The following is a 17,952-nucleotide window of genomic DNA, read 5'->3' as shown; positions in this document are numbered from 1 at the left end:
GAATTAGGAATTTAGGATTTTTCCACTCCGATCATGACATAATCAGATTTCAGTGTATTATTCATCTGTCATCGTAATGTAGAGTAAATACTTGAAAACCAATAAACTTGAAAACATGATTTATTTATTTATATTTTTTTTTTTAGCTAAATATCGTCTATGTGGCATTTTGGAGCTTGTGCCTTTAATTTCTTAATTTCAATTTTAAAATCCAGCTGTGTGTTCGTCAACGTGACTGTTTCATCACCTGACAGCATTTAAAGACGCCTCTTCTCTTGCCATTAATTTTAACTGTTGTTAAAGTCGAGCATTGGATACCTTTGACCACCAACTTCCGATCGTTGATGTTTGAATGCACGCGGACGTTTGGCCAAGTTTGAAGAAAGTCCCTCAAGGCAGTCCTGAGATGTCGCATTCACGAGAATGGGACGGATCTTAGTACATACGTGAAAATGCATACTGTCAGGTCGATGATAATGTTGGTACAGTCGCTACTCAGACGACAGATTTGTAGCTTTCTTTTGATGCACAACTTAAACTGATGTCCATGAGACTCACATTCAGCGAGGATTTGACTACAGTTTCATGCCGGTTTGTGCTGAAACAGTTGCACATGTAGAAGTCATGTAGAAGTTTGCTATGAATTGCTTGGTTGTTATGGCCTGAGTAATACCAATATGTCTTATTAAATGAGCTGTATATGCTGTTCTTCTGATAAACCTATCGAAATTTCTATAATTTTAAAGTTAGGCACTGTCCTGTCGAAACTGTGAATATTGAAAAAATATCGAATAAGAACTCAAATTAATTGTTCCTTACTGCACGTGAATGCAGCACACTAGTGGTATGCCGGAATCCTCTACTGCGCCTGCGCGAATCATGTCTCCCGGAAACAACATGGTTGTTTTGGTATTCAGTTGTAGTCATCTGTCGAGAGGTGAAGGAAAACTTTAACTAGCCAGTTTTCTCCACGGATTTAAAGACGCGGGTCGGGATTATCTGTACTATGCTTTTTCCGAGTTGATGAAACGAATTCTGTTTCGAGTTCAGGACATACATTTTGTTAATTTGGCGAATTGCGGTAGCTAGCGGTTAGCTAGCTTATTCGCTGGCTAACAGCTTGTCACTCTGTCAACAAGTTGTGTTGAGCATGGACTGTACGGCGCTGGAGCTCGATGCCGTCAAATTTGCCAAAACAGCTGTCACCTACGACCAGAATGGCAAATATAACGAGGCTGTATTTTATTATAAGGTAAGTGTCTATACATGTAAACCTGACAGGTGTAAACAGTTGCTACCGGTCAATGTTAGCACTTAACCTAGCTTATTTCACCGAGAAGTAAACATTCACTTTCAGTTGCTCTTGAAGTCACGGCTTTCCACTTTGGGCTGTACGTAAATGTAAATATAATTACATTAAAGGGGACATGAAGAAATCTGGTAATTTTCACATTACAGTAGCATTTAATTTCTAATAAATAGATGTTAAATCTGAGACGGTCACTGACAGTTAATAGCTGTGTCTTTTTTAATAAGTTTGTCTTTGGATGTTTTGCCGTAGGAGGCAGCCCAGGCCCTCATATATGCTGGCATGGCAGGGTCCAAATTGGAGGGAATCCAGGACAAAGTGAATGAATACCTGGATCGGGTCCAAGCCCTTCACAATGCCGGTAGGCCCCCCTGACCTGACCTGACCTGTTATGTTTCTGCTCCTTCACTGAGCTGATGCTCTTCATCAGGTGACATATGAACAGCAGCTAAGACACTGGGAGTCCAGTGTCTTGTTCAAGGGCACTAAGACAGGAAATCAAACCTGCACAGATTCCCCTGCTAACTGCTTGCATTCACTGTTTTCACAGTTTTACTTTTCAGAATCACGTTGCTTCACAGTTGCACACACGTGCAAACGCGCGGTCGATTCTCTTCATATTTCTTTTAATTGTTTAGCTCAATATATTCTGTCATGTTTTTCCATTGTAAAATATTGCAGTACAGTAACTTTATTCTCCTCCTCTTTACAAATCATGTAGGCCAGTTTGGACAGGCGAATCATTTTACAAAGCTCATTAAGTGTTTTTGTTTCAGATAGATCCAGTTATGTTTCATGGTGCCTTCCCTCCCTTTAAACTTTGTTGGATGTATGTTATCAGTCTGTTGATACTGCGTATAGCTCGAGTTTGGAAAGAAGGACAAACAGCATTGTATTCACAGGACAAGCTGCCGGAAAGCATGGAGGGTTTTTTCTGTCTCCTGACTTTAGTCTTGAATAGGTGAATGAAATTGTGGAGGACTGTCACTGAATGGGCCCTGAGGACGTACTTTCTCATGTGCTGTCTGAGTACTTTTCTCCATGACTCTCCTCACACTCTCTGTGTGTGTGTGTGTGTGTGTGTGCGTGTGTGCGCACATGGGTGTGACCACAGACTGTGGGTGTGTCATTTTGTAGCACAGCCAGTGGATGACTAGTTCAGTTTAGTTTATTTTTTTATATTTTCATAGCCTGTGTTCATATGGTTCTATTTTTTAAGCCACCCAGAAAAAGTATGTAAAATAAATAACATTTTTCATGTTATTCTTGAAATATCCAACTCGGTCTTAAGCTGAATCAACCCTCACTGATGTGGACAAAACATCAGAAGTAACATCTCTATATAACACAATCCAGTCCAACAGCACCTGAGCTACAGCCTCCAAAATGAAGTTGAATCAACATGTCACTAAAACAGTTTGGGCATGAACTGAACATTATAACCTTCACGAGGGGAGGATTTATTGTTATGCTGTAGCATTAGGCTTCATCAGTTTTACCTCAGTGGAGCTATGAAACTACTGATTGTAAATGCTCCTTCAGTATTATTCAAAAGACTGAATTCAGCTGTATAGCAAGCTGCATCACTTCTTTATGTGTTGTGTACCTTAAAGCAGCAGAAGCATATGAACTGACAGAGCGTCAGTCTGAGTCTTGATGGCAGGTTGTGCTATTTAGGGTCAGTATCTCGTTTTCATAATTATTGGATGCCAAAACCTCGAAAGGATTCATGTCTTAATTAAGAGACATCCTCCTTTGTCATGTAGCCTCTCTCTGTGGACAGATTGTCTCTTATGTGTCCTCTCTGTTGCTTTGACCCCAGGCCAGGCACAGAAGAGTGACCCGCTGAAGTCCCGGCAGCAGGTGGACCTGGAGCGCGCCCACTTCCTGGTCACCCAGGCCTTCGAAGAAGACGAGAAGGGGAATGACGATGAAGCCGTTGAACTGTACACTCAGGCTGTGGAGCTGTGCATTAACACCGTAGGTCTCTCTCTTTGTCGTCCCTCTCAGAGACTCACGCCCGCTCCGTCTTCTCTCACATTATTCCCGCTTGCTTCCACATTTGTTTCTCCTTCTGTGTTTGCAACAGTCCAATGAGACGTCGGACCAGGCGCTGCAGACCAAGCTGAAGCAGCTAGCACGTCAGGCTTTAGACAGGTACGTCCTCTACAGCACAAGTTTTCTGTGCTGGGACTCTGTCCCGTCTCCAGTGTTGACTTGAAGCATTTCAGAATTAGCATGTCTTCAGGCAGCCTGTCCTTGAATCTCCAGATTTTGTATTGTTTTGCTCAGGTTTCCATAGTTTTGGCCTTGAGTTGCTTTTTGTGGTTGGCTTCAAATGATAACTTTGCATTTTAAGAATTAAATTTGCCTTAAAAGAGAAACCCAGCTAAAAAAGCTAATCAGCACTCTCTGGTTTGTTGGTAGTAAATTAGGAAGAATAACATTAGCAGATTTTATCTTTTGGCAGATTACAGTTTTACTTCATATCGCTGTATCTGTACAGCGCTGCGAAGTGACTGAAATGCAAGTTTGGTTGTAAGTATCATTTAAAAAGTCACGATTAATACATCAAAAGTTCTGATAAAATGCTGTGAATAAGCTCAGGCATTTAGAAACACTCAGAAGAGATTTGTGTTTGTCAGAGGTGGACGTCACTACGTGAAACAGACCAGGGGTGTAAAGAATCTGGATATTTAACATTGAAGAGATGGCAGCGGTTTACTGATGGACACAGGATACATGTACAGCTGAACATCCAGTAGATGGCAGTAAATTCCACATCACAGTCCACATGCCTGGTCACCAGTGATCCTCTGGAGGTCAACACATGCAGCTGCTCAGGCTTCGAACAGAAAGTAGCCGTTACACTTTATGAGTATGATGAGTGTAACATCCTTCTCCACTTTATTCTGTCAGGGCGGAGGGTCTAAAAGAATCTCAGTCCAAATCAACTCCCGGCCACACTCAGGACAGGACGGGACCCTCTGGAGCCAAGCCCAGCAGCGTGGGCAGTTCTGGGGGGCCGGTCCGCCAGTTTTTCCCCCTCGGGTCAGACTTCACCCTCCATGACCGACCGCAACCCCAGCCGGTCCGGGCGGTGCAGTCCAGCGAGCCCCACGGTCAGCGCTACACGTCCGAGGAGATCGAGGTGCTCAGGTGAGACCTGGAGACTCACTTGCACACAAAAATACACCTATGACAGGTCATACCACGAGCCGCCACACTGACTGAAACGAACGGTTTCTTTTTGAAGCTGCTTCACTGATGTTGTCCTTTTGAATCGTCAGGAGCACTTCAACGATCAATGGCATCGCCTACGTGCCCTTCATGAGCGTGGACCTGAGGGAGCGCTTTGCCTTTCCCGTCCCTTTCTCGTGAGTTTACCTTCTGTTATTTCAGTTCTCTTTTTAAGGCTAGCAGCACTCAAAGCTAACGGAAAAGGCCTCTCAGGTGGTCACAGCGGACAGTTAGGGATCCGCTTTACATTTGTTGAAGGTTACGTTGAAGGTTTCTACATCTGTGCTTCCATTGTGATGAAATGTCCTTTTTAAATAGGCTTCATGAGACACAGAGGCAGACTGTAGAAGGACATTTGTGTGATTTGATTGGCTGTTTTTTGACATTATGCTTCACTAAGCATGCAGGTAAACTGAGCGCTTACATGTCAGCACGAAACACTAACCAGCTGATGTTTTTTTACATTTTTCTCACCAGGGACAAAACAGGGAAACTGGCACTGTCACCCAAACAGAAAGCCATCTTCTCCCGCTGGGTCCGGCCCGACGAGATCTGCAATAGCCCCACCATGATCATGTCTGTGTCCAGCTTCAGCATCAAACAGGTCAGGGCAGGATTCAGCTTCTGTGTGCTGAGCACCAGCTGTTTTCAGCCATCTTTAATGGTAGTGAAGGCAAACTGGACATGTCTGTGTATTAAATATTGTCATGTAGTTCTAATTTTGTTCTCTGCATCTCTGTATTTTCGGAGGAAGGTTGGGAAAGAGGGTGTAGCTGTACTGTATGTGTCAGTGCATAAACTTGCTTGAATTCAGCCAGTAGAGGGCAGAGCATTGTCACACAGAAGGATCTTCATGTTCCACATGTGAAAATAACCTCCTGAGGTGAAACATTCAGAATCCAAACACAGTGGAACTGACGGCTCCGTTTGGTGGCCTCTGTGTAAATGTGTTCTGTATGTTCACTGATCCTCTCTCCTTTCGTCCAGACGGTGGTGTCTGACTGTTCCTTTGTGGCGTCGTTAGCCATCAGCGCGGCCTATGAGAGGCGCTACAACAAGAAACTCATCACCAGGTACCGCATGTCGCCTCTGTGTTTGACTGGTGGAACTGAAGGCAGATACATACGTGTACATACCTGAAGTTATGTCATCAGAGAGGCTGCACATCTGCAGCATCTGTCCATCGCAGCCTCTCACCTTTCAGATAAAGGCAAAAAAAAAAAGCTCACCATAAATACATTAAACAGGACTCAACTGTGTGTGTGTGTGTGTGTGTGTGTGTGTGTGTGTGTTACAGCATCATCTACCCTCAGAACAGACGAGGAGAACCAGAGTATAACCCCTGTGGGAAGTACATGGTCAAGCTTCACATCAACGGAGTTCCCAGGAAGGTAAAGAGGAGTGACCGGCGGCTGCCTGTCTGTGACTGCAAAGAGCAGGAGCTACTCTTGTAACTCGTCAGGAAGAACATGAATCAAACAGTGAGAACGAGCTTAATTCACATTTCTCAGTTTGCGTCCCTCAGTCCGGCCGCCCGTCTGTGTCTGCAGGTCATCATTGACGACTTCCTGCCGGTGGATCGTAACGGAGAGCTGCTGTGCTCCTACTCCAGCAACAGGAACGAGCTCTGGGTCTCCCTGATAGAGAAGGCCTACATGAAGGTGATGGGAGGCTACGACTTCCCCGGCTCCAACTCGGTGAGTGAAGGTGAAGGAAGCAGGAGAGAAAACGACTGTGAAATGAGTTATTTCAGCTGCTGTGATGAAGAGTCAGACGCCAGAGGAGCCACAGGAATATGATCAAAGTAGAAATGTGAGGCAGGGATTCGCTGACAGTGAGGAGCAAAATCTGTGATTTAGAAAAGCTTTAAAGTTTAAAATAGTATTTTCAGTGTTATTGAAAAAGTTGTTTATATCTTCCTTTGTGCTTGGCAAGTCTGGAAGCTTCTAATAAGACACATCTGATCATGTTGAGGTCTTGACAGGTTTGGAAATTGAACAAACCATCAAAGGAAGTTTTCTAAGATATCAGCAGCCGCTTTGCTCAGCAGCTCTGAGCAGACGCCATCGTGAACACACCGAAGTCTGCTGTCTCATGAGGTTGTGAGGAAGTCAGATGTTTCATATTTGCTCTGTTACAGAACATCGATCTGCACGCGCTCACTGGGTGGATCCCTGAACGCATCGCCATGCACTCAGACAATCAGTCGTTTAGCAAGGACGACTCTTTCCGCATGCTGTTCCAGAGGTGAGCGGCTCTCTCCGAGTTCTGTTCGTTTCTCCTTTCCCTCCTCACGTCTCCTTTCATCCTCCCTCTGCGTCTGCTTCTCTCCCAGGTTTCACAGGGGTGACGTCCTCATCACCACGGCAACAGGGGTGATGACAGAGGAGGAAGGGGAGAGATGGGGTTTAGTGCCAACACACGCCTACGCTGTTCTCGATATCAGGGAGTACAAGGTTAGCATAGTTAAACTAGCATTAGCATCTCATCATACGCACTTAGAGGGAATATGTAAAAACCTTAATGATACATTTGGGACAAAGTGATGCTTTGATGAAGCTAAAGTCTTCAACATCATTAGTAAATTCAGATACAAATCTCTCGTATCAAAGGTATAATGGAAGCTATTGAAAGGGAAGTCAGCGCGGTGTTAGCTTAGCCTCACATGGACAACATGTTAGCATCCCAATCACCACAGTTTGAACAGCCAGCAGACGAACTTCCTGTCCTTCCATCTGCTGCAGGTGTTTTCACTGTGTGTGTGTGTGTGTGTGTGTGTGTGTGTGTGTGTGTGTGTTTGCAGGGGATGCGTTTCCTGCAGCTGAAGAATCCGTGGAGTCACCTGCGATGGAAGGGGCGTTACAGCGAGCGCGACGAGAAAAACTGGACCCCCGAACTCCTCAAATACCTCAACTTTGACCCCAAGACAGCACAGAAGTTTGATAACGGTGTGTTTTTAGCTCCGACCTTTACATGTTCCTTTGTGTGTTGTAGTTAGTTGCTGTGGCTTGAGGCAAACTGGTTGACACCTGAAATGATGGACCATTAATGAACTCATAAGGCTGATCCCAAACTCAGAGAAATCTGCTTATTTGTGTAGCACTGCTGTGTGAAATGTGAGGGACGGGGGGTCAGAGCGGCGCTTCTGAAGCCGCCGCTCTGTCAGATACAAATGATGCGTATCTTTTCCTCTCCAGGTGTTTTCTGGATCTCATGGGAGGACCTTTGCCAGTACTATGATGTCATCTACCTGAGCTGGAGCCCCGCTCTGTTCAAAGAGTCCTCCTGCATTCACAGGTGTGTGCCTTGGGAACGTTGAGATGGAAATGTGTGCTGAATGTAAAGATCTCCTTGGCTGCAGGCTTGAACAGAACGATCTCTGGGTTGTGTGTCGTCTGCAGCAGCTGGGATGGGAAGCAGGGCCCAGTGAAGGACGTCTACAGCCTGGCCAACAACCCCCAGTACAAGCTGGAGGTGCAGTGTCCAGCAGGGGGCGCTGCTGTGTGGGTGCTGCTCACCAGACACATCACTGACAAGGTGATGAGGATCAGGAAGTGTTAGATTCTGTTCACAGCTCAGTGCCACAGATGTCATGATGTGATTCTGTGGGGTTTATTTTTCTTCACGTCTGCTCTCTGTTTGTTCCTGCAGGACGACTTTGCACAGAACAGGGAGTTTATCACCCTCGTCGTTTACAAGACGGATGGGAAGAAGGTTTACTACCCAGGTGAGCTGTGATCGACGCCTCGGAGGACGTTTTCCCTCTGAGGCGCCGCGCTGTGAGATTTGCTCTGTGGATTTGTGGCAGCGGGAGTTTGAAGGCTGCGCTTTGTCACCTTTAATTTCTGCATTTCGCAGCCGCGCACAGCGAGGTCAGATGCCTCAAAGAGAGATCAGTCCATCACAAACCCCGGCTTCTCCGCAGCTCTCTGTTCACCAACACAGCTGCAGACTTTAGAGGACAGAGTTCAGCAAACAAAGCTTTTCTCCCCTGAAACAGACTTTAACTTAACAGGGTGAAAAGGTCAGCTGGCCTCTGGTTCCTCACTGTGAATAAACTCTGCTGGCTCCCTCCACAGCGGACCCCCCTCCTTACATCGACGGCATCCGCATCAACAGCCCACATTACCTGACCAAGATGAGGCTGACCAGCGCGGGGACGCACACCTTCACACTGGTGGTTTCCCAGTATGAGAAGCAGAACACCATCAACTACACACTGCGGGTGAGAAAGACTTCTGGAAGAGTTTTGATCTGACAGGAAGCTTCTTGTTAAATGAGGTCACATGAGGAGTTTTTCTAATAACAGCATCATGTTTTTATACATATTTGCATGTTTGGATCCACTTTGAGGTGTCTGCAGGTTTGAAAAGTCTTAAAAGCACTTCCAAAAAATGCTTACAGGACATTAAAAGTCTTAAATACTGTCCTCTCTCATGCTGAGGACGGTCAGTTTTGGATGCGTTGTGTTCGACTGTGAGCTGAAGGTGTTCCACACGTGGGGTTGTTGAGGTGTTGGATTGTTCTGCAGCATTTTTTGTGAAGCTCCGTCAAACGCTGTCAGCACTGCAGCTGCAGGAAGCTCACCGTGCCACAACGGACAAGAGTCCAATTAACAACACAGAAATTCATTTTCCGTTGCTTATCCAGCTTCAGGTCACATCGATGCAGTCGTGTCATTAGAGATTATCATCATGTGCGCCTTGAAAGCAGTGAGAAGGTGACGTGATCGTGTCTGCACCGTGTTGTTCCTCGTGTCCACCTTTTTCTTTACCGTGCCAAGCTGTCTCAGTCTCTGTGGACAGCTGGACGTGGACAGCCAGCTGTTCGCAGCTTCTCAGCCCGATGAGTCTTCATCTGAAGTCTCACAGTGTAAGAATGGAGTCATCCGTGCTGCAGCGTGTCTGCATCGACTGCTCGCTCCTCTCCGTGATGCCCTTCTCTTTGTCTTGGAGGCAGTCCTTGCTGAAGCAGGAGGCTGATCAGCTGATCCACCTGAGCCTCCCGGGCTCTGAAGTCCTCGCTCTGTCTCCTCGCCGTGCGTCCTCTCCTTTCAGTCCTTCAGCACTGAGCCAGAGTGTCGTCTCTTCTGTGCTCTTCTCCTCTTCGTGTGTGTTTGACCCAAATATATTTCTTGTCTTTTATAATTCATGCTCTCCTGCCAGCTGCAGCGAGTGTTTATACTGAAGTGGCTCATTAAAAAAACACACGCGGCCCGCACACGTGTCTGCTGTATGTTCCATACATGTGCTGATGCTTCGTGTGTGTAACAGCATCTGAACTCTCTGCTCTCGCCCTCTCAGCTCAGATCAGCGCTTCTCTTTGAAAATCCTCCGGAGAATAACTGATTCAACTCTCCTGTTCACCACAGATCAAAGCAGGAAACGTGATTTCTTTGAGCGGAGCGGCGCAGATGTGAAAGCTCTGTTTAACGTGCAGATAGTCCTGAATAAGTGAACGGCACAGCGCAGTATCCACCCTGTGGAAACATGCTGCGCTTTGTCTTACGACAGCTGATAATGAATCAGTAAAATCAGGCGATCGCTGGATGTTTCTCTGCGGTTTAAACACTGACCTGCTGCAGTTACACCCAGTTCCTCCTGTCAGACCAGCCCATTTTTTTAATTAATTATTGATTTTTTCCTTTGTTTGTCATCCTGTTATCATGTATGAATGTGATGTTTGCCCTGTCTGTGTTATAATAATAACCATATCCATGATAATACCAGGTGTTTTTTTTCTTTCCAGGTGTACTCTGGATGCAAATTCACCTTCTCCAAGATCCCAAATCCTTTCACTCAAAGCAAACGGGTATGTTGTTCACACACCTGCACACAAAGAAAAACAGTCCCAGCCTGTTAAAGATAAAACTACTTCTACCCAACTGAGAACAATATGTTTAATTTTTGAGCTCTTCAGCTTCATTGATTTTGGAAAATACCTGCTAATTCTGAATCTGATGCAGCTGATTGGTCACCAGGTCAGTACTTTGTGAACACGTGATTGGATGAAGGATCACTGCATGGACGCAGGGACACTTGAGGATTGATTCAGTCTTGTTTGACGCAGAGTCCAACTCGACGCGCTGTCATTCTCTGCGTTTGTCTTCAGATTAACGGCCAGTGGAAGGGGCTCAGCGCTGGAGGCTGTGGGAACTACAAGGACTCGTACAAACACAACCCCATCTATCAGATGAACCTGGAGAAGTCTGGACCGCTGCTCGTCGAGCTGCGAGGATCCAGGTCAGGCTGACAACACCTGGGAGGGATTAGCTGACCGATATCAGGATCTTTAAATCTGACAGTGGTCCATCTTTAAATCGTGGTTTTGCTCAGTTCAGTTCCTCGGTTTGATTTAAATCCAGATGAGGGACACGAGCAGCTGAGTGAAATGTTGACTCAGACACATTTCAATCAGCTTCAGCTGTTACCGTTCACCTCGCAAACATCAGAAGAAATGAGTCATTTATGGGTTTCTAAATGTCGAAACTGAATCTCATAGATGTAATAACACACATTTTCAAACACGCATCAGTCGCGTCAGAATCTGAATGGTGATATTTAAATTGATATCGCAGCATCCTCCATTACGCTCTGAGATGCTAATCCATGCTAACACGTCAGAAACGTCGCCATGGCTGACGTCAGTTCATTCCACTGGAGTTTAAACAATTCTGCCCGACTTATTAAATGACTCAGTGACTCTTCCACAGGGGACACCAACACTTAATGATGGTCTGGATGTTTCTGTCTGTCTCACACACACACACACACACACACACACGCACACGCGCGCGGCCCAGGACGAGCGAGGCCTGCGTGATGACTAATGTTCTGTTGCGCGTTGCGTTCACTGTCTGCCGTCATGTCTGCACGAAACATTTGCGTATCTGTCATGAAGTCATGCAGTGAGGTCGGTGCCTCTGCGTGTGTGTCTGCAGGCAGTACAGCGTTGGTTTTGAGATGGTGACGGTGTCGACGGTGGGGGATCCGGGCCCGGCCGCCTTCCAGAAGAAGAGCAGCGGAGATTACAGGTACGGCTCAGATCAGCAGCCTGGACGCAGACAGAAAGTGTGTGTCAGCAGTCGTCCTCAGGCCACGGAGGGTCAGTGGGTTCAAGTCAAGAAGACCACAAGTGTACGATGACGATGAACCTGATGTGTGTTAACGTCTCTTTTTCCAGATGTGGCTTCTGCTACATGGAGGTGGACCACGTCCCAGCAGGCATCTACAACATCATCCCCACCACCTTCCTGCCCAAACAGGAAGGACCCTTCTTCTTGGACTTTGCCAGCACCTCAGCCATCAAAGTCTCCCAGCTCCAATGAAGACGGAGCAGGAGGGAGGCGGGGGCCGGATCAGGAGAGGGGCTGGAACGGGTGTGAAGGAGGCCTCGATGAAACAGGGGCAGCCTCACTGAGGCACTGATAGCACACGGCTACAGCGAAGGAATTATTCATTAGGAATCACCAAACTTCAAACAGTGAACAAGTTTAAGGACTAAACAAAATCCACCTGCACCAAAAAATGAACTAAACAAAGAGATATTGATGAGAGCTCCTGCACTCCTCCTTTTGCCACAATGAGAGCGTCACGGCTCTGATCAGACGGTGAGACCTGATGCATCATGAGGTGACGGAGAACACACATTCAGGATGAGGAGAAGTAACTAACAGGGTTGAAATGAACACCAGCCGAGAGCCGCAGCGCTGACGTCACAGCTGATGTCTTCTCAGGTTGAGTTCTGCTGCAGTGAGCGCCTCAACAGTCCAGCCCTGCACAGGAAGCCGCCTCACGGCGCTCCTGCTCTGGACTCTGTCGTGGGTTTCATACAGACTCAGACAGCAGCGCTCTCCAACTGTTTGTTTTCCCCTTTCCTCTTTCGACATGTCACAAAGCAGCTCCCAGATGCTCTCAGATATAAACACAAGATGATGAGCTAAAACCAGATAAAGCGAATAACGTGAGACAGGACGGGAGACCAGCTCGTCTGGAGACGCTCACTGCAGCTCAAACAGCCTGAAGAAGAAGAAGAAGTTTGGTACTGACAGCCTCGATGCGGGACGTCTCGCAGAGTGCAGGAAACTTTAATGGACACATGATCGCTCTTCCTCATCAGACATGGGGACGCGTCGTTGTCCAGTTTGTCTCCCAGGACTTGGACAGTCCGTCAGGTGGAAGGACGGTTCGTTTCCTTCAACGACAGGAAGGTTTTTATTCTCAGGAGCAGAGCAGCACCGCAGGGAGTCCAGTGTGGCAGCAGCTGAGTGATCCTCCACGTCGTCTGTCACACACCTGTGCTCCACCCGTCTGTGTGTCAGTGTTTGTCCGTCAGTGTCGGCCTCCTGCAGGTAAAAATGTAAACGTGCTGCCAAGTACACGTCCTCCGTTTACTCTGTTGATATGCTGCACTTTGTTTGATCCAAATGAAAATGTCGCTTTGCTTCTTCAGCGCCGGCCGTTAGTGTGACGTCGCCCATCAGCAGTCTGTCCTGCGCGGATGCTGCTGCTGGTGTGTGTGTGTGTGTGTGTGTGTGTGTGTGTGTGTGTGTGTACGCGTGTGTGTTGAGGCTGACGTGCACGTGGTCGCGCTGAGCGTGCTGCACGCCTGGAAGCTGCTGTCTGCGCTGAATGCAGCGAGTCTGCAGCCGTGATTCATTTAATGTCATTCTGTCGTCATTGGATTGATCGTTCAGCCTGTAAAATGTAAAAATGTGGGAAATGTCCGTCATGACATCACAGAGCTGAAGCTTACAGGACGGTTTCTGATTGGTTAAACTTTACATTGTTCCATCGTCACATTCTGTCGTCCAGCTGGAGCTCCGATCAGCTGCTTCACTCACGATGACTGTTGAAAGTAGAATAAAGCTTTAAATGTCCATCGCCAAGCACCTCTGTCAAATACCCACGTGTCGATCGATGACGGATCATCAATACTCTGAATGTCACGTCTGTTTCACTTCCTGTCTCATTTGAAGACGCAGCGGGACAATCTGTCGTCTGAATGTTGATGGAACGTTTGCTGAACTTGCACTAAATGTTGGACTGATGTGTTCAGATGTGAATACAGAAAACGGAATCTGCTCCTGTCTCCGCTCTTTCTTTCTTTTATTTGGACACACACACACACACACACACACACACACAGGTTTAAATGGCCGTTAAGGTAAGTTTCCACACCGGTGATCGTTGGCTGCAGCTGGATAAGAGGTAAGAGGTTAAAAGGTCCAACAGTTCAGAATGTTTTATTTCACAACGCGGAAGAAGAAAATAAATATTCCATTTTTTGGAGGGATTTTCAGTAAACTGCCGTCTTAAACTACAAAAGCCGTCATGATCGTAGGTACACACCGGAAAACAAGACACATATTAACCATCAGCAGTCAGTCGAGATAAATCTATAAAACCTAGACCAAAAAAAAAAAATAAAATCAGATTAATAATGTAAAATATCTGAAATGTATAGGTTCATATGGCTGAATTAAAAACCAAAAGAAAAGAAAAATAGTTTAGAAAATGTTCAAATATTCAAACCTTTCAGTGCTTTGAGAAGACGGAGAAACACAAGAGAAGCAAAACAGAAGAAGAAACTGTTGATGTGTTCAATGATTTGATCAAAAACGAATCATTTGAAGTTGTTGAATAGAAACCTCAGTCTGATCGATGGCAGAGTTCATGTCTGGTTCAAACTCTGTGTCTCAGTCACACCTGGAAAACCTGGAAACGGTCCTCTTTAATGGGCTTTGTTGATTAGAAGAAGAGCACGAGCAGACTTCAGGACGCCTCTGCGTCACTTCCTCTGATTTAACTGCAGTTTGAAGAACGATGACTTTGCATTGAGAAAACATATTTCTGTGTGTTGACCTTCTCTAGAACGTGACGATCATTTGAACCAGTTCAAGCCTCTAAAGATGCGCCTCAGACCGACTGATGTTCCAGCTGTTTGTTGGTTGAAGGCCTAAAAAAAAACCTTTTATTTATCGAAATCATGGAGAAAAACACCACATGTCGAACTGAGAGGAGCAGAGAGTCTTTCTGAGACACTCAAGTTTCCACTAATCGAAGTCAGAGCTTCAGTCTGTGAATCCGGTTTAGGTGAGAAATCTTCCAGTTAAAGCTCGATGAGTGAACTTCAGATGAACCGACGGCCAAGAAGGCGAACGTGTTTAATTTAAGGTGGAAAACAGCCGCGAGAGACGCTGAGACGATGCAGAAAGAGACACAGAGACACGTTCTGTTAAAAAACGCAGACGTCAACACGTTTTCACCTGTCTGTCTTCACTGCTGATGAGGATAATCTGTCCTCCATGTCCTCATCCCACCTCCAGATTACTTCGTTTATTTTCTCAAATGACTAATTAGTGGCCACAAAACACTTTACTAACACATTACTAAAGTTTCCCCAATTTCAAAACGTCAACAGCAGTAAGTGAAGGAGAAAAATATCTGAACATTTGTGGTGACATTTTATTTTTTATGGTCAGGAAATCCCACAAAAAAGACCAAAAACAGTGAATTCATCCTTTAAACAAATGTCTGATAGATCTAAAGATTTACGTCCGGCTCAACCTTCGAACACGTTTTTGTTTTCGGGCATTAATTATTATTCTGAGGGATTCTTTTCTAATTTAAGTGCACAAATAACCAACGTGCTGCCCCTGAAAAACCGCAGAAACGTTATTCCTCATTAGAAAGCCAGCAGTTAGCAATGCTAATGCTAATGCTAATGCTAATGCTAATGCTAATGCTAATGCTAAAGCAGCTGCACACAGCGGTCGCAGCCTCGTGGTCCAGTTTCCACCTCCGTTCAGTTTGTGATCCACCTGGCAGCTCGCTCCAGGTTTAGCCACGTGCCCTATCACGTGGAGCTGTGGGCAGTATTTAAAAGGTAACTCAGTCATTTTCAAGCTTCGCTTTATTTTTCATGTTTTTGCCAAAATGATGAGTAAACCATTTACAAACCCGTGTGGCCACAAGTTGCAGTAGGTTGCAGTCACGTTACATTAAATTCAGATGGAGGGCAGGAAGTGAAAACGATGGAGGAAAGTTCTCTTTGGGCTCATTTAGATGAACCTAGAAACAAACGTTCAGCGCTGCGATGCTGAATGTTGACGTTTACATTACCGTCGTTTTCTAGATCAACCGCTCGTGAAGGTCCGGTGAAAGGCCACAAAAGACGAGGATCATCCCGAAACAAAACCGGTACGATATATACGTGATGTGAAACCGTTAACGCGGATTTAACAAGTGTTCGTCCTGCTGCTTGTAGCTCTGACTTTAAATCAACGTAGACTGAAAACAGAAGCTAATGTGACATCATTTCCGCCGTTAGCCCCTCGACTCCTCCCGACCGCAGACGCTTAACAAGACACTGTGGTTTTTGTTTTTTGTTTTTTTTGTCAATTTCTTCTTTTTGCGCCCATGAACATTAAATTTTGGTACTCGATAAAAGCTCCTTGTGGTTTCTCGATTTGATCGATCTGAGCAACCGTAAACGACACAAAACATCGGCTTTCTGAGCGTTTTTCATAATGATTCCTGTGCAGAAAATCACTTCCTGCCCTCCATCTGCAGTTGACCCACAACAAGAGTGACATCACACAACCTATTACATAATACTGCTGGATTAAATTTGCTGGTGTCGACTTTTAATCTGTGATTAAAACATTGAAACGTGAATCTGTAGAATGATAAAACAGTGTTCACAGTAGAATAAGCACTGAAGAGCTGGAGTATCTATGAGTATCTAACGTTTGCTAACAAAAGCTAACGTCTGAGTGTATTAAGCTCAACTAGAGCTTGTCTTATTTTTAGAAAATTAACTTAAGACCAAGTGAGACTGTGGCAGCCAAATACCAGAGAATTCAGCATGAACCTTTCATTTGTTAGCGACTCAGTGAGTTCCGTCTTTTTTCTGAAGCTGTGTGTCCTCATTTAAACCCAGAGGGCAGTAACAACGTCAGGTCACTCTTAATACTGTGATAACTAATCACATACAGCTAATTACATGTTAATCTGCGATGTGACTGTTACTGCACTTTGTGTTTCAGGATGTGCACCAGAAAGATGGAAATGTAAACCATCATCACGATGGGAGAAACTTTAACAACCTGAACACTTAGATCGATAAATATCTTCCAGTCAGAAAGTTAAGACAGTTTTATTGAACATCTCCACATGTGACTTTATTCCTTGAACTGCTGAAGTCAGGAGAACATCACCTGCATGGTTTACAGCATGCAAAGTGCCATTTAACAACAAGAAATTCCATTTTGAGAAACACTTACACCAGTTATTGAACATACAGATGTTTTAAGATGATGCCCAAGTCAAAGGTGGAACTTTGCTTTCAGTGGAAAAACAACAAAAACAAAACAACACGAATAATTTCTAACATCGTCTTCCTTCCATCACCTTCAGCGACACGGAACAGTGCTCTGAGTTCCTCAGGCATCAGAGTCCTCAGACGTCCTTCACGGAGGAGATGGGAGTAACTACGCCGCCAAGATGTACAGGACACTTAAAATACACCGACGATGACATTCAGAGTCTCTCTTTGACTTTGGGAATGGAGTGCAGTTGTGGCAGGTAGCTTATGAACAGCTCAGAGCAGTTTGTCGGACGTTTGGGTCCGAGCGAGTCGAGGCAGAGCCGAAATCCTTCCAGCGACTCCTCTTTCTGTCCTCAGACTCCTTTGACCAACACCACAGTCTGCCCGGCCTCCGCCTTCGGGGAGCAGTTGTCTGTGGTCTTGGCGTTGTCGGCTCGCGGGCGCCGCAGGTTCAGGAAGCTGAAGCGCGCCTCCAGGCTGAAGCTCTTCTTGGTGCTGGAAGCCGAGCGGTTGTTGTTGGCGGCGGCCGGAGCGTTGTCCAGATCTCCCTCGGCGCCTTCGGCCCGGTCGCCTGCGGCGAGAGGAGGTCAGTGAACGGTTAACGAGACGAGCTCGAACATTACAGTTTGAAGAATTACTGAAGACAGAATGTGTGTTTCACTGCTCATAAAAGCAGGAAAAGCTCCAGACCAAAACCTTCCTGCCTTCAAGCAGATTTACTGAATCTCAGATTTATTAGCTGAAACACACAAAACCAAACATCTAGACTAAAAGACTAAATGTGGGTGAAAAGTGCCTGAGAGTGAGGAGTTCTGCTGATTCATTTTCTAAATCTGGCCTACGTGGTTCTCTCTCCTGTTTGACTGAGGAAGAGAGAGAAAAGGTTTTTCTTCTGTGAAGAGGAAGAAGGTGAATCTGTTCTCGGGTCAGGATCATTTATTGTAATGTTCATTTTGGCCAGAAGGGGCAGCGATGCACACGGGAGAAGTTCACCTTCAGGGCTTTCTGCCAAAAAACTTTCAGGAAGTCAGGTGTAGCACAGAGATAACGATAACGTAGATAAAGGAGGAAGG

At 45.8% G+C, this 17,952-nt stretch overlaps 2 protein-coding genes across 2 annotated transcripts in view; one reads left to right on the top strand and one right to left on the bottom strand.

Moving 5' to 3' along the window:
• The first annotated feature begins 872 nt into the window (after positions 1-872).
• On the top strand, positions 873-13,631 carry capn7 (calpain 7). The gene is made up of 21 exons (XM_076737817.1): positions 873-1,252; positions 1,562-1,670; positions 3,132-3,289; positions 3,399-3,466; positions 4,229-4,468; positions 4,600-4,686; positions 5,027-5,153; positions 5,537-5,622; positions 5,847-5,940; positions 6,100-6,246; positions 6,690-6,796; positions 6,885-7,005; positions 7,353-7,497; positions 7,747-7,846; positions 7,951-8,086; positions 8,201-8,276; positions 8,629-8,774; positions 10,298-10,360; positions 10,661-10,791; positions 11,490-11,582; positions 11,732-13,631. The coding sequence occupies exons 1-21, from the start codon at positions 1,151-1,153 to the stop codon at positions 11,874-11,876; spliced, it is 2,481 nt and encodes an 826-aa protein (XP_076593932.1). The 5' UTR covers positions 873-1,150; the 3' UTR covers positions 11,877-13,631.
• Positions 13,632-16,694: 3,063 nt separating this feature from the next.
• The window catches only part of sh3bp5b (SH3-domain binding protein 5b (BTK-associated)), a 28,550-nt gene continuing 27,292 nt past the window's right edge, over positions 16,695-17,952 (bottom strand). The window contains exon 9 of the mRNA XM_076737705.1: positions 16,695-17,450. Coding sequence (XP_076593820.1) covers positions 17,233-17,450 — 218 coding nt within the window. The 3' untranslated portion in view covers positions 16,695-17,232. The remainder of the gene's footprint in view (positions 17,451-17,952) is intronic.

This window comes from Chaetodon auriga, chromosome 8 (assembly GCF_051107435.1).
Source record: "Chaetodon auriga isolate fChaAug3 chromosome 8, fChaAug3.hap1, whole genome shotgun sequence".
NCBI lineage: Eukaryota > Metazoa > Chordata > Actinopteri > Chaetodontiformes > Chaetodontidae > Chaetodon > Chaetodon auriga.
The sequence above is the reverse complement of the archived record's forward strand: the minus strand, read 5'-3'. Positions and strand labels throughout refer to the sequence as shown.